Source organism: Macrobrachium nipponense, chromosome 19 (genome assembly GCF_015104395.2).
Source record: "Macrobrachium nipponense isolate FS-2020 chromosome 19, ASM1510439v2, whole genome shotgun sequence".
NCBI lineage: Eukaryota > Metazoa > Arthropoda > Malacostraca > Decapoda > Palaemonidae > Macrobrachium > Macrobrachium nipponense.
The window spans coordinates 18,872,486-18,888,958 of NC_061088.1; the positions used below are offsets into that span (position 1 = coordinate 18,872,486).

A 16,473-nucleotide genomic window follows, 5' to 3' on the forward strand; every position below is an offset into this window, starting at 1 on the left:
ACTACATTCGAATCGCATCATAGCTCCAATAACTTGAGACCATCTGAGGCTGTTCTTGTTTTGATTAGTCATTGCACACTTTTTAATTAAACATTACCCTAGCTTCGATAAGGAGCCAAAGCAACTCAAACAATACAGGCGGAATCCCGAAGCCGCTCTGTATATTTTTTTTTTTTCTCTCTCTCTCTCTTTATGCTTTTTAAGTTACATCATAGAAGGCTGCAAATCGTGCCCCCGACCTATCTCAGTGTTGACAACTGTAGGGTAATTGCCTAAGCGTAGGGTAACATGGGGCAAAATCTTAGGACAGCAGGGCAATATTTTCAAGTGTAGGGTAATTGTACCAAGGTAGGTTTAGATCAATATGCTTATCAGCATTCATGATATTGCATATAAACATAATCTAAAGATGTATTTATTATCATAGCCGCAGAATGTTGGGTCATTTTCAGTTATGTAGGGTAATTTCTCGTCTCCTGGAGGGGGCATACAGTTAGAGGGGTTGGCATCACTGACCTATCTTATTTTTGATGTGCAAGAAAGCACGAGCACGAGACGTCATGTCATTTATCTTAGCAGTATCATAATAACATAACCATGCTTCAGCGACCGATATATCAACAGACTTTTCATGGATCAACCTTCTAATTTGCAGTATTTTATTACCGACAGACTGAATATTTATAAATCCACATCTCAAGATTTTAACGTTTGTATCCATGATCGGCGCTGCCACTATAGTAAATTCACATCAACCGTACATTTGATGTTTAGGTCCGTCCCTTACGACTTTCCTGATTGGCTGTTGATAAGCCAATCACAGGGCTGGAAACTCTCAGTCTTTCGAGAGTTCACATGGGCAGGATGTAAGTTCCACCTCTCCTAAGGTATTCGTTTGGAAGAAGCATCCCTCAGGAGAGGTGGAACAAAAACCTGCCTATGAGAACTCTCGAGAGAGACTGAGAGTTTCCAGCCCTGCGATTGGCTTACCAACAGCCAATCAGGAGCGTCGTAAGGGACAGGCCTAGACATCAGATGCATGGGCGATGTGAATCTACTATCGTACTCTCATCATTTCCACTTCCAAAACTTTCCAGTTTCTCGAGCTCACCCGACGATGGCCGGTGTCTTCTCTTTTCTGTCTCGAACAATTTATATACTATACTTCACTCGAGTGACTCGACCTGCACTCTTTTGTTACGTGATGACCTCTGTCTTTACCAGAGACACTCTTCTTTCTATGCAATCCCTCTCCCAGTGGCGGATCTAGAAGTCTTTCATTCAGGGGGCTCCCCGGGGGGTGGGGGGCCACTTAGGATTATTATTATATAATAATATGTATCATGTATACACATGTGGTACATATATATCAATATCCATATATGTATGCACACATACACACGGTGGTATTTGTTGTTGTATAGTTGTTTTTGTTGTTGAAATAATTATTGACTAATCACAATTTTGGTACTATAATATTGATTTATTGAAAGAAAACAACGTTCTATTATTAGTATCCATGGGGGTGGGCACGTGACCAGGTGGGCACCCTCCCCCGCCCTTAAATCCACCACTGCCTTCTCCGGATGCCCATACATATGGCAATAGAAGTACACTATAGGTCAGCTCATGATACCTGTCACGTTTGTTAAGTGTTCCCCATCGAAAGATTACCATTCTCGTGTACACAGCCTTGCGAATCTCAGGTTCACACTTGAGAATGAAGTGGGCAGTCCCACCTGCAGCAGGTTTACTAAGTGGCAATTTTATCTTTGCCTTTACATCAGGGATAGGATTTATAAGTCGTGTCTGTCAATTAACAGTTCAACCATACCATTTATCTCATCATAAGCGCTACAGGTCATTATTTTTGGCTTCAATTTCCCAATCACCTTTGCTTAAGTACCTTCTACACTGTTACGCACCCTGGTCGTTGCCTCATCTCTACTGCCCGCATCAGAAAAATTTATAGCATTACTCTTTGATGGAGACGTCGTATTAATAATTGGAATATCCTTCGGGGAGTCAGCAACTCTCGTTACCTTCTCAGCGCTTTTGTCTGAATTTTCTGTTGATTTTATTACTAACATATGTTTTCCCTTGACCATATCTGCATAATTATGTTTTTTTTATCTATGCTATAGTAGATTCACATCAACCGTGCATTTGACGTCTAGGCCAACCCCTTGACGTCAAATGCATGGTTGATGTGAATCGACTATAGGAGCTCCCATCTTCATTTCACTTCCTACCATTTCCATCTCCATGATATTCTCAATCTTTGAGTCAATGACCCGAGGAAAGTTCATTGTGTCATCATGTGACCCCTTCGTACACTCTCAAGCTATGCAATTTGTTTATCCCACTCGGCAATTATAGCATCACGCTCACCAGTCATTACGCTGCGCCTCGTATGTAGTTGATTTTTCATTTTTACATCCACCAATTCATTCATCATTGAATGATGCCTATGAGTACAAATAGGGGAGAGCAAATTCTGATTACCTGGTGCTATCCTCATTGCGGCCAAAACACACTTTCGATGATGTCATGAATCATATATTCCTATCCAATTCTTTTCATTTATCAGATTGGCGACAGGAAAATACAATGTTCCCTTTCTAGAATCGATAAAAACTGAGAGTATTTGTTCGCTTTGGATCTCTTTCAGCTTGAATTTTGAGAGAGAGAGAGAGAGAGAGAGAGAGAGAGAGATAGAGACCACTGAGATTATTAACAGCTATAGGGCTGGCCCGAAGGATTAGATATTATTTTTCTTTTTTATGTGACTAGGAACCAGTTCGTTACTTATCAATGGGACCTACAGCTTATTGTGGGATCCGAACCACATTATATCGAGAAATGAATTTCTAATCACCAGAAATAGAGAGAGAGAGAGAGAGAGAGAGAGAGAGAGAGAGAGAGAGAGAGAGAAAAAGTGAACTATATCTTAGTTTAACCAGACCACTGAGATGATTAACAGCTCTCCTATGGCTGGCCCGAAGGATTAGAATTTTTTTTTTACGTGATTAGGACCCAACTGGTTACTTAGCAATGGGACCTGCAGCTTATTGTGGGATCCGAACCACACTATATCGAGAAATTAATTTCTAATCACCAGAAAGAGAGAGAGAGAGAGAATCATGGTATATATTGAGTTTTTATTCTGAGACTAAAAAACAATTTTGGATGTATTAAAATACAGTCAGTTTTTTTGCTGGATGTAAAACTGGCCCTTTCTTGGTTGGGGCTTACACGCAGGGTGGTCTGTTAGTGTGGTAGTATTGAAGTAAATAATAAACCTGGTGTGGAGACCTCCAGACTTAGAACACCCGACTGGAACGAAGAGGCATTAAAAAAAAAAAAAAAAAGTTCAAAAGAGCAGTTTGATCCAATTCATCAACGGGATGAACAATCAACTTTGAGAAATAATTTGGGTGCTCATTAAAAATATTGTTTACAGTGAAACTATTCGATGATAGCAGCAGAAAATAATTTAGAATATACCTTTTCTACCCTAATACAAGACACAGGCGTTTAGACATCATTATAGCAGCCATGAAACCTATGAGGACTGTATGAATAAGCCAGAACAGAGATGCCGGTGTGATGAAGTTGAGTCAAGAGACTGTCACCTCCGGGACGCCACATCTCAAAATTGAAACATAGAATCTTTTTTAAAATAATGTCTATTATGTTTCCCCCTAACATAGCCTAGGGGCATGGAGAAAAAAAAACCGGGCTGGTGCAATACTATAGTAGATGCACATCAACTGTGCATCTGATGTCTAAGCCCGTCCCTTACAACGCTCCTGATTGTCTGTTGATAAGCCAATCACAGGGCTGGAAACTCTCAGTCTGTCGAGAGAGTTCACATAGGCAGGATGTATGTTCCACCTCTCCTGAGGGATACTTTTGAAAGACATATCCCTCAGGAGAGGACGGTACAGCATACATCCTACCTACATGAACTCTTCTCGAGAGACTGAGAGTTTCCAGCCCTGTGATTGGCTTATCAACAGCCAATCAGGAGCATCGTAAGGGACTGGCCTAGACATCAGATGCACGGTTGATGTGAATCTACTATAGTAAGTATACATCTCGGAAATTTGCTAACCGAAATATGGTTCAGAAAATACTGTTAGAGACAAAAGTCAGCCATATTAGCGAGAGCAGTTTCTCGTTATATAGCGTGAAAGGTACATAGGGAAATGCCAGAGGTGATAATGACTGTGATGAAAATGATGAAAATGACAAAATGGGCCATTCGAGATATGAACAGTATAGAAGGCTCATTTAAAAGTGTTTTATCGCATGGGGATTCAGCTGAAAAAAGGGAGGATATATGTCTTTTTATTTTAATCTGACTATGTTCTTGGGAACTTAAAGTCCCATACAAACCCTGTTAACTAGACAAAACCATTTATTTCGACTGACGGTACTTCAGTCCAGATTACGGTAAATTGGATAACTGACTTGAGACAAGAGCATTTATATGGAATACTCAGGTGTGGAATAACCACGTTATAAGTGACATTGTGAACTGCGGTTGCCTTAAGCGCCTCAGTAATGTGATCGGTATGGTCTTGGCCTGCCACCTCGGTGGCCGCGAGTTCGATTCTTGGGCATTCCACTGAGGTGTGAGAGATGTGTATTTCTGGTGATAGAATTTCACTCTCGACGTGGTTCGGAATTCACGTAAATCCGTTGGTCCCGTTGCTGAATAACCACTGGTTCCATGCAACGTAAAAACACCATACAAACCAAAACGGCGGTCACCTTGGAAAACTTTTTGATGGTGGAGACAACTTTTCACCGACGTCATGTTATTTACGTTCAAACACTGTATCTTGCCTGCGTAAGCACTCTCCAACTTATGTGATTATGTACTTTATCCTTATTCGCCATTATACTTCATATGTAAGTAAATGCATTTTATTGTTGTTAGCTCATATGCAAACTTTAAAATCTCCCGGTAAATGAGTGCATAGTCAAATGCACACAGAAAAGATAAAAGTAACTTACTCTTGAGGGTTTATGCACACGAACACACATCGTAAACAGTGGCAACTCCAAAAGTTCAGAACTTGCATTCGGAGCAGTCACTTCCTTCTAGCCGTGGGCTGGAGACACTGCACATATTTGGGAAAGTAAACACCGTCAGCCAGGTTTGAAGTCGTAGGGAGTATCCGTGGGCTGTTTACATGACCGCGGATAATTGGAGCAGTTTTCGAATTTCCTGGTACGTGCTCCGATCTATAAGCGTGAGTTTACGCTTATTTTCTTGTGAAGATTATTGTATCTGTGAGTGTGTTTACATGCGTATATGCGTACATTGTCAGTAAGTGCCGGCGTGTCTGTCTTGTCCTTGGGAAAGAAACGTATAATGTATTAACCAAAGCTCTTTAGACCTTGGTATTACCCAGCCCAAACCAGGAACGAAGAAGTTTCAGTGGTGTTTCTACCATTTATGCAATGAATAAGCAGAAACAACGTTCTTGATAACTCATTGTTGCAATGGCCGTTGACGTCTGAGGGTCTTTTCTATGAGTAGCAGCACAATGTTCCTGTCTAGGAAGGTCTTGACCAAAGCAGATGCCGTCTGAGCTTCATAAAGAATATTAACTTCAGTCGTCCCACCGCTATCAGAAGATCGGTACTATATCAACTTCGAATCGACTGCGAGCGAGAGGAGAGTGTAGATTATTAACAATAATGAATGTGAAAAGTACTCCGGACTTACAGATAATGCATCGATATATACCTGTGGATTATTAAAGCCCAAGAATTCTGTACACGCTGATATCTTCATCAGTTGGTATGCAAATAAAATCTACAATTATTCTACTGCCTGAGGTTTATCAAATGACAATTTATTGTTATCTCCGTAGTGTTGTGTCTAATAAACGAAGATTTATCCGAGAAAAAAATATGCTCGGCAACAAATCCCTCAAGAAATAAGCAAAGGGGTTGATAACATCTACTTGGCGTATTCCATGCGCATGCGCTTTTCGCAAAGGGAATTTGATTCGACAACGAAAGGGCGGGACTCGTAGCCTTGCCCTGGGCAACGGAATGCCTCATTACTTGGCTGTAATCACGCTCTTACAACGATCGTATAAACGCCTTTTGTCTTCGGGGAAAAATACGTTTCATTCTTGTCTTCTTTTTTTTTCACATCTTCTCTATTCGGGTCTTTGTTATGTAATGGAAAATAGTTGCGTGATTGCCATCTCTTTATAAATGGAAGTTTCTTCGTTCGTCGTGTTCGCTTTATATCAAAGTCAAATTTTCGAGTATAATTTGTCACCGTCATGTTTTATCTTTATTTTCATCTGTTCATTTCATTTGTGTCTGTCATATTATGCATTGCCTCTTCAGAGAAAATGTTAGTTCCCACTTCTTTATGATTCAACTTTATTGCAAATACGACCAATTAATTTCTCGTTTTTGCTTCTTCCTATTTATATCCAGTATAATCAGGCATTTGATCCTCCGCCCGCTAAACACCATAGTTTATAGCATATCATAGCTTTTTTTTTTTAAGTCTTTCCGTAACATGCGCCCATTTTCTATGGAGTGACTTCCAAGATGCAGTTTTATCCAAGCCCTATAACCTTCTTTCTTTTAAGGAGAGGCACTACGTTCTTTACTATCTCTTTTCATTTTCCTTTGATGGCCAACGCTGATTTATGTGAATTCCTGATGACATACTTTCGTATTTTTAAAACATGTATTACCACGCGAACTATGTCTACTTTGCAATAACAAATTATATCGCATCTACGCACAAAACATGATCATTAACATCAGTGACGCTAACACGCCAATCCTTGGGCAGGGATTCCTTTTCTGCAGCAAATGATTGGCAGCCCATTTATCTTTGAATGCAGATCATAGAAAGCTTTACTTTATTTACTGAGGAGAAATATTCCCATTAGGTACCTTTGTATGCAGCGGAGAGAGAGAAGTTTGATAGGCCCCAGCCTTTCAGTATATGTGACAAACCGCCGCTATTTATAAATGCCAACTGGAAACCTCCAATGTTCATAAATATATTGTAGTTGAGAGAAGGTTCCATCATCTTGAATTGTAGATTTAGACACTTTCAGTTAGGCATCTTAGTAAATACAGATGTTAGATAGCTAAGCTATCTTTAAATGTGGATGAGACAGTTACGCTATCGTAAATATGCTTGCAAATAGGGACGCGATCTGAAAATATAAATAAGAGATACCTTTATTAGTCATATGCATAGATGAGAACAGCACCACCAGCTCTTAATGCAGATGAAAGACAGCTCCATTATCTCTTCTTGCAGATTGAAGATAACTTCACTTCGTTATCTTTAAAGATAGACTAAAGATAGACCAGAACTAGCACCGTTACGTTCGCATGTAAACAAGGAAACAATTATTAAACACCTTCTTATTCTTTGCGGGTCCCAAAAGGTCCTCTCCCACGGATGACATTTTCTCATTACCATGCGAGGGTATGCGCGGAATCCTGTCTCGAATTCACATCCCCATTCATTGACTAAATGCGGCCTCAATGATTCGCGCTTTTATACAGGAATCGTGCGAGCATCGGGACACTTTCCTTGCTTATATGGCATGTCGTATTTTGAATAAGTGTCTGTTATCGACATTTTAATACCCGTACATACTTACTAATATACATATATACATATAGTACATGTACGATGACGTAAGTAGAAGCCTAATATAAGGACATCGAGGAAAGGCTCATGAACAGACAAAGTTTTTGTTAACATGGCAGAGGGGGTTGGATATCGATTCTAATTGCAAATACCTGAGTATCACTTGTTGGTCAAATCGATAACTCACTGAAGTCCTGATTTCTCCGCTGTCCGCTGGGCGCTAGTTCGAACCCACGAGAGGACGATATGATTATCAGATAAATAATTCCCCTTCGGTTAACATATATGAAAATATATTAATTACGAGGTAGAGCGAATTGGATATTAAAGGACATGTGTAGCTTGATGTATGTATATGAATCAAGGTGATGTGATAAAATTAATTATATATATATATATATATATTATATATATATATATACTATATATATATATATATATACATACATACATACCATATACATACCTACATACATACACACACATACACACACACACACACATATATATATATATATATATATATATATATATATATATACACACACATTATATATATATAATGTGTGTGTGTGTGTGTGTGTGAGATAGAGAGAGAGTGTGTGAGTGTGTAAAACTGCGCGAGCGTCTGTGCGTACAATTTACGTCAGGGATGGTACTTCATTTACTATGACATCTAATGGTGACATATGTTTTTCACCTAGCTTGACTGCTACTGCGGCCGTTATATAGTTTTTGCCATCTCACCGTCTTCATAAACAGAGAGAGAGAGAGAGAGAGAGAACATTATGCAAATCATCGTATCACTCGATCCCTGGTAAACTAAATAAACTTACACCGTGCCAAATTTCTGAACCAAATGGTATGTAAGTAGTAAATTAAAAAGTTTGAATTGTCTATTTTTTATATTATACACATAGTAATAAAAAGCTGAAAGACCATATGTCAGTTTGACAATTGCTGCTTTTCAAGGACATTAACAGTTATTGTAACTGAAGAATAGTGGCTTTCGTAACACTTAATTGTTAGAAGAAAGTGATTTTACATCGGAATGGTAGTGGATATTTGTATGCTACTGGGAATCCGTATCACTCCAAAGGGCTAAAGATTAACTGTAACTAATCGGAAATTCGCATTCTCTACCTCATTCGTATTCCGAACACCTTCCAATCGCACGGATCTCGTATAAACGGATTAGTAGACTGAAACGTCGATACGCGCGACGCCTTCGTGGCGCCGTTCGATTAGGAAATGATCAAAAGGAAGGAAGGCCCACCCTCCAGAATGGCACGGAGGTCAAGTTGACCAGTATCAACGACGCAGCCAGTCAAAGGTCTCATCAGGACCGTCGACAAGCACCTAACTACTGGTGATGATACTTGCCAGCGCAAGTATGATTGGCAAATTAAATTGTACGAATTGGAGGAAAAAAGGAAGGGGATGGATGGGCTTTTGGAAGGGGGGGGGGGGGCGGGTGGCAAATCCCGTCCTGTAAAAACTGACAGCGTGAGTCGGGTAAGAGTGGTCCGGCAATGTAGCACCTGGTGGGGACTGTAGAGGCGGACTAAGCGGCGCCAGGAGATTCGTGGCCTTTTCAGCCCTTGCTCATTCCGACGAAGGCGGAAAAACAAAATTCTACCGTGATTGGTCGAGGGTGCTCAGCCGCCCAATAGGAAAGTAGTAGTACTTTATTTACGGGCTCTGCGGTGAATGGTTTTTAGTCCCTTTGTCTAACGCGACCCCTGAGACCTGGGCAAAGGTGCGTTTCTGAATGCTCCGACGTTCGTGCAAAAAATTTCGTTCTCCTCGGGTTCTTGAAAGTGATTGATATGTCTAAAGCCAAGACCGAAAGACTTCATGCAGAGTATAAGCATAGAACTAAATCATTCTAGTTGTAATGCTGCAAAAAGTGTTTAGATCCTTCATAACTTCCATGTGATGAATCGCATTTGAAGTAAAAAAGTCTTGAACGAAGTTATTTAGCGTAAAATTGTGATGAATGCCCTGCTGTTTAGTGCCTCATGCACACAATACATGGCAACAGCTGGTATCTTGCCTCCTGCTCAATGCCAGGTCCCTCCGTCAACTCTAATTCCACGTGTTTTTTTAAAAGTCAATAAGAATGATTTGGTAAATTCATCCATTGGGCATCCAGTAACATATCCTCAACAAGTGCACCTTTCCAGTACCAAATACTAGCTGAGTAACTTTAACGTAAAATCACTCAGGTGTAAAAGGAAGATTCCTACCTGGGCCAATCATGGCCAGTACAGCACACAACACCAACATACGCACGCGCGCACTCATAATGCTTACGCTGTTTCACCTTCCTCTAAGTCGACGACAAGGTAGCCTGGGCAGAGGGTGTCTGGACTGAAGGTGGAGCGTCCGAATCGTCTGCGAAACAAGAGTCAATAGGAAATGGTCTTGGGAGGGATGCTATTTGGTCTCGAGAAGAATGTTTCTCCCGATGCGAAGGCCTCTTCCTAGTCGCTCTTTGCTTTAAGATTTGGATGGCACATCACCGCAGCGCTCGTGACACCGCATTTAAAGGCTACTGACCTTCTTGCTTGTTGAACAAGTCGGTCTTGAACCGAAAAGACAGACTGAGAAGAAGGTCAATCGGGACAGCGAGAGAGAGAGAGAGAGAGAGAAAGACAGAAAGAGAGAACCAGTGCAAAAGAAGTTAGCAAGCTCGAGAGCGGCAACCAGTCTCCGGATGAGCGCCGCTTGGATTGCTTGTTTCTGCAGCATTGAAATCTCCTGAAATCTGTCATTTACTGGCTGCTAGTTCACGCATGTCATCGGTGCTGGTTTTGACATTTACCTTAGAGGAAGTTCTTTTTCTTTTGACGTTTATGTTAGACGAAGTTCCGCTTCTGCCGTTTGCGCCAGGAAAAGTTTTGTCGTTGCCCTGAACGAAAGTGTGAAATTGTTTAATTGTTTTTTTGTGTAAGGTGCGTGCAAGAAAAACCACCAATGTGTCGAAATCAGCCACAAAATCAGTCGGGTAAGTAATGTTGAATATTCATATAATTTTATGTATACATTAGTTCTCTTTCATTTTAATTGGAAGTAAGTTTATGCCGCGAAGGACCGCAATTATTTCTTATTTCTATTATATGTATTTGATTGACAGCCATATGATAGTACCAGTTATATTTTTCATTCCTTTTACGTAAAGGGGAGACAACTTCGTCACGTCCTTCGGAACTGAAAGCAAACATAATTGATTTATTATCTTTCGTTTATAAAGAAAATATGACTTCATGTGACTTGTGCCCATAATATATATATATATATATATATATATATATATATATAAATATATATATATATGTGTGTGTGTGTGTGTGTGTGTGTGTGTGTGTGTGTGTGTGTGTGTGTGTGTGTTAATTCTGGAGGGATCCGCTACAACTATGTATTTACATTTGAATATATGTAAGTATATTTACACATGCGTAAATATATTACTTCCTAGGTAGAGTCTATTGGATATTAAACGACATTTGTAGCTTAATGATTGTAAATAAATCACGGTGATGATATAAACGATTCATGTATGTATATATAATATATCTATATATATATATATATATATTATATTATATATATATATTTAAATTTATATATATGTTTGCGTGCGTGTGTTAATTCTGGAAGGACCTGCTACAACTAATAAAATTTAATCACCATATTGAATAATATTCTTCTTTATATATGGACGGAAAAATAGATTGTTTCTAGAGAGAAAATTATCAAGATGCAATATGAAAAGCGTGTAAGGATGAGTCGCTTGTTTCAGTTATATTCTGGATGAATTTGAAGCTTGGCAAATACACGGGAATAAAAAAAAAAAAAAAAAAAAAGGAGACCTTTCTTGTTCAATTTTGAAAAGTATATTAGCATGAAAATAAAGAAATATTAAGCTTTCAAGGTCTCCCTTTACATCCATCAGAATTAATGTGGGTGATTAACATTTTTCATGACGAGGGGTGCTGGAGCCCTTGCAAAGTTAATCATTCTGTTTGCTTATCCAAACGTAAATTAGAAACAATACACAACAAGGATCATTTTTGTTCCCCGCGTAGATGTTAATAAAAAGCTAAACTAAAACGAATTATTATTATTATTATTATTATTATAGTTGGAGATTTTAAGAAGCATTTTGTTAAACTATTACTGCACCACATGGGATCTTTTAATATAATTCATTAGTCTGGGTCATCCCTCTGAAACAGCAATGTCATCAAAGCTTGTGGCGCAGACGTTTGCGAAAAGATTGAAGGAGAGTATTCTGCGCATGGCTAAAGACCAAAGAAAAAACCGGAAAATAACACGGCTTCAAACTGGAGAGCGGCTCTCCAAAGCTTTGTTGCTGACTCACGCCGTAATTCTGCCTTCCGCCTAAGAACTGGGATTAGGCCGGTTGTTACAGGAACGATTAAATGCGAGACAAGATATTACCGCCAGCACTTTCAGTAGGAAAAATCTTTAAGTCGAAAACTGGTTAAACTTCATCGCGAATTCTTTTCAAATTTTGGCTGTTTGCGAATAAGTCCACGAGTGAGGTACTTGATAATAATTGTGATATCAGGAAACTAATGTTTTTAAAGGAAATTACCTTTTTTTATTTCAGAATCAGATTTTACAGATTTATTTAATTCCTCTTGAAGACTATTTTTGTGGGGGGGTAAAATTTTTATCTTAATTTATAGTTTTAATAAATTATAGCTAAATTAATCATTGATTTTAAGGCTGAATGGCCATAGATGTCCTAGTGCTCGCCATGTATGCATAAAATCTATGAGTCCATCAGTCAATATTGCAATATTTATGAATAATCGAGTTAGTATGAATTTTTAATACTTAGAAGATGTAAAAATAGTAAAGAAAAAAAGTTATATTTTAAAGGCGTTCAGGCTTTATACGAGCAAGAATCGTGTTGACACAACGCCAAATTGCTTAGCAACAACAATAATAAAGGTGCTGATCTTAATCCTTGTAAATTTAAATTTTTTCTGTAAATATGCAAAGCCTTTGAAATACTTTCCAGAAAAGTATGTGATTAAATATGATCACCAAGAAAGCTTGTTATCCAAAAACTCGTAATTATCGAAGTGGATTCTCCACCTTGACTGTCACGACTCGCTGTTCAAATTGTCCGGTAATCACGCCTCTCTCAAAGGTTTTCATCTTCTGTTGTCTCTTATCTCTCCCTTTTCTTCCCTCAGGAGAGAAGATGAGGGGCGAGGAGCGAGACAAGATGCCCCCATCTCCCACGGGGCGTGAGAGCAGGCCCAGAATGCAGCAGCAGATCGCCCGGCTCAGAATCGTGGTGCTTGGGGCCGAAGGCGTTGGCAAGTCTGGTAAGTAGACAGTAAGATACGTAAAGAATTGGGTTATCCATATCTGCAATATATCTGTGTACGTATGTGCGTCTGCGAGTATATTTCGGGTAAAAGACCTGTTTCTCTTTTCGTGGTACAAATGCTTTTTCTTCTTTTTTTATGCGGCTCTCATGAGTCTCGTTTCGTAATTTGTGTTTTTCTTATTTGTTTTAACTTTTTTTCTCTCTTTTTCGTTCTATCCCTTTGTCAGGATTACTTTTCCCCGTACTGGGCTGCTTTTCTTACCGGGACCCTTAGGCTTGTAGAGTTCTGGTTCTGCAATTAGGTTCCAGCTTATCTGAGTAATGATAGGTATTATTATTTTCAATAATGATGATAGCTAAATTAGCAAGGGATTTTAGGGAGTAACTTTCTGTAGAATTGTATTGTAGTTATTGTGAGATTGCCTGTATATATATATATATATATATATATATATATATATCTTATATATCTATATATATATATATATTATAATTATAAAATTATGTATTCACGTAGGTTTGTATGTACATATATATACATATATACAGACGAAAGACACTCTTAGCTCTGAAAAGGTGCCACCATAAAACGAACTCAGAGAGAGAGAGAGAGAGAGAGAGAGAGAGAGAGAGAGAGAGAGAGAGAGAGAGAGAGAGAGAGAGAGAGAGACTTTTAATATAAACGATTAGCCGTAATTGCCCCTCGGCAACCAGAAAACTCCTGGCTTCCTGACATGCTGGAATGATGAATCGTCAGCAGAACAACACAATTACTTGTCGCATTATCATAAACCAGACAGACGCTGGACCTTGATTAGGGATTTTCCAAGTCTTCCTGACATGCCGGGATTCTTGGTCCCTGGATCCCTGTTGTTAGCGCGATGTTCTTGCGTACATACATACATACATACAATGAAGATTTATGCGTGTATGATGCGTTTGCTGCTGTGACTGATTGTTTGTTTATCTCTCATTGTGCGTATAATTTATGTACGTATGTGTGTGCCTGATTGCAATTGGATATGTTCGACAAGGTGAAATGCATTTTTTGAATACGTACTCGGACTATTTTTATGTATATTTGTATGTTTGTATGTTAACGATTGTGTGCGTATGTCCAATTCCTTGAAAAGTTGTTACTTTATAAGTCCATTGAACGTATTTTTGTGCGTGAAGTATATATTTTGACATCGAATTATGTTTTTATGTGTGTTTGTTTGACATGCAGTTGTTACATAGGTAAGTGCATTCATGCATACGATGCTGTTTACGATTTCCTAATGAAGCCTTAACATATTTAGATTTAAACAGGAAAGCCGAATACTAATGAAAGAAACATTTTTTCTCTAATGCTTTCCTGAACCCCGGAAGTCGTAATTCACGTCCTTAGCTTCATCCGCTTGTATTAACGACACGAACAAGGAAAGGTCACGACAGAATTAGTTTCTTTATTGAATTCTTCCGGATGTGTTGTTTGATGCTAGTATTTGATGGTAGTTTTCACCGAACAGCTAAACATTTAGGATATTATGAAACCATTAAACATTGAGGATATTATGAAACCATTAAACCTTAAGATATTATGAAACCGTTAAACATTAATGATATTATGAGACCAATAAACATTTAGGATATTATGAAACCTTTAAACATTAAGGATATTATGAAACCATTAAACCTTAAGGATATTATGAAACCATTAAACATTAATGATATTATGAAACCATTAAACATTTAGGATATTATGAAACCTTTAAACATTAATGATATTATGAAACCATTAAACATTTAGGATACTGTGAAACCATTAATATTTAGGATATAAAACCATTAAACATTTAGGATATAAAGCCATTAAATATTTATGATATCATGAAACCATTAAAAAATTTAGGACATCATGAAACCATTAAATATTCATTTTAGGTTAGGAACCATTAAACATTTTGGATATTATGAAACCATTAAACATTGAGGATATTATGAAACCATTAAACATTGAGGATATCATGAAGCCATTAAACATTTAGGATATTATGAAACCATTGAATAATTACCAAAATAAAAAAGAAATACATGCAAAGATGATTCACGTATGTCGTGAAACCGTGTAGTAATTATGTATATCTGGTACTTTTGGCTTTATGTGCCGTTCACATCAGACTCCTAAAATGTATTACAAGTTCCAGATGTACATTTCTTTTACGCTACCCGCTACCTTCCTCTGTAATCGAGATCTGTGACAGACTCGAGATTCCAGCCGGGTGTCAAGGACCAATTTTAGAATCGGATGTTGTTGCGAGTGAAACTTCTGGCGTTGCTTACCGTGTAGTTTGCGATAGCCAGCCATGTCGGAGACAGCAAGAGAGATGTTGTCACAGATTTGTCCCGCTGACCCGTCCTCTCAAGTCACCGATAAATCTAATAGCTGTTGTGTACTGTACATGAATGCGAGACAGTGTACAACGTACAGTTTTTAAGCCTCTCTCTCTCTCTCTCTCTCTCTCTCTCTCTCTCTCTCTCTCTCTCTCTCTGTTATCGTCGCTGCTTTGTAACAACACAAGGTAATTTTTCAGGTGAATGTTGAGAAATACTACTTGAGCTCTAATGGAATAAATGTATATCTGTATCTAGAACAGTAGCACGTAGATTTGGATACACATGTGAAAGATTGTATACATGCACGGTTTACATGTAAAAACTATGGAAAGCACATGAATGAAAGAGAGGAATATTAATTTCCTTAAATTTTAATCTGTGTTATTCTGGCAATAGAATTAAGATAACACATTTTTTATTTTTTTATAATTTATAAATTCCGAGCGCCCTCCACTTACTGGTCGAACTCTGACAAGAGAAAGTTTTAGATTATTCTCAAGAAACTGAACAGTGCTGAGTAGGCCCATCCGTTAAACTAAACTGTTAACGAGAGGCAAGAAACTTTTTTTTTATCATTTTTTTTTTTACCAGGTAAAATGTGGAACTCACCCAGAGTTAGTCTTGCGTCTAGACGCATAGTTTGCTGCCACCATAAAACTGGAGGTGAAATAAAAAAAAAAAAAAAAAAAAAAGAGAAACATAGGTCGTAAATCTTTGCGATACGGAGTACTCTCGTGTGAACGAACGGAGAAACACTACTAAAATAAGTAAATGGTTCGTCTACATGGCGTAGGTCCCGAGATTGTTATCGTCCTCGCCTTAGTGATGACCACAACAAAGGGTGCTTGGACTCGGGAGATGGTTTTAACGGTAGGGCTTCGACCCTGGATGAACACAAAAGATTGTAAACTATCGACGCGGCTTTAGGATCAGAAACCACCTTAAAACATTATGTTTGTACTTGCTCGGCGGAGCACGGTGGAGGTACGGGTAGGGGTATATAGGGTTGTTGGGGCGGGGGGAGAGTAATAAGAGGAATGACTGCGGAAGAAAGCTTACC

At 38.6% G+C, this 16,473-nt stretch overlaps 1 protein-coding gene across 1 annotated transcript in view; it reads left to right on the plus strand.

The window, feature by feature from the left end:
* Positions 1-9,982: 9,982 nt before the first annotated feature.
* Positions 9,983-16,473, plus strand: part of LOC135212728 (ras-related and estrogen-regulated growth inhibitor-like) — a 21,019-nt gene continuing 14,528 nt past the window's right edge. Inside the window, exons 1-2 of the mRNA XM_064246437.1 lie at positions 9,983-10,670; positions 12,895-13,029. Coding sequence (XP_064102507.1) covers positions 10,640-10,670; positions 12,895-13,029 — 166 coding nt within the window. The 5' untranslated portion in view covers positions 9,983-10,639. The remainder of the gene's footprint in view (positions 10,671-12,894; positions 13,030-16,473) is intronic.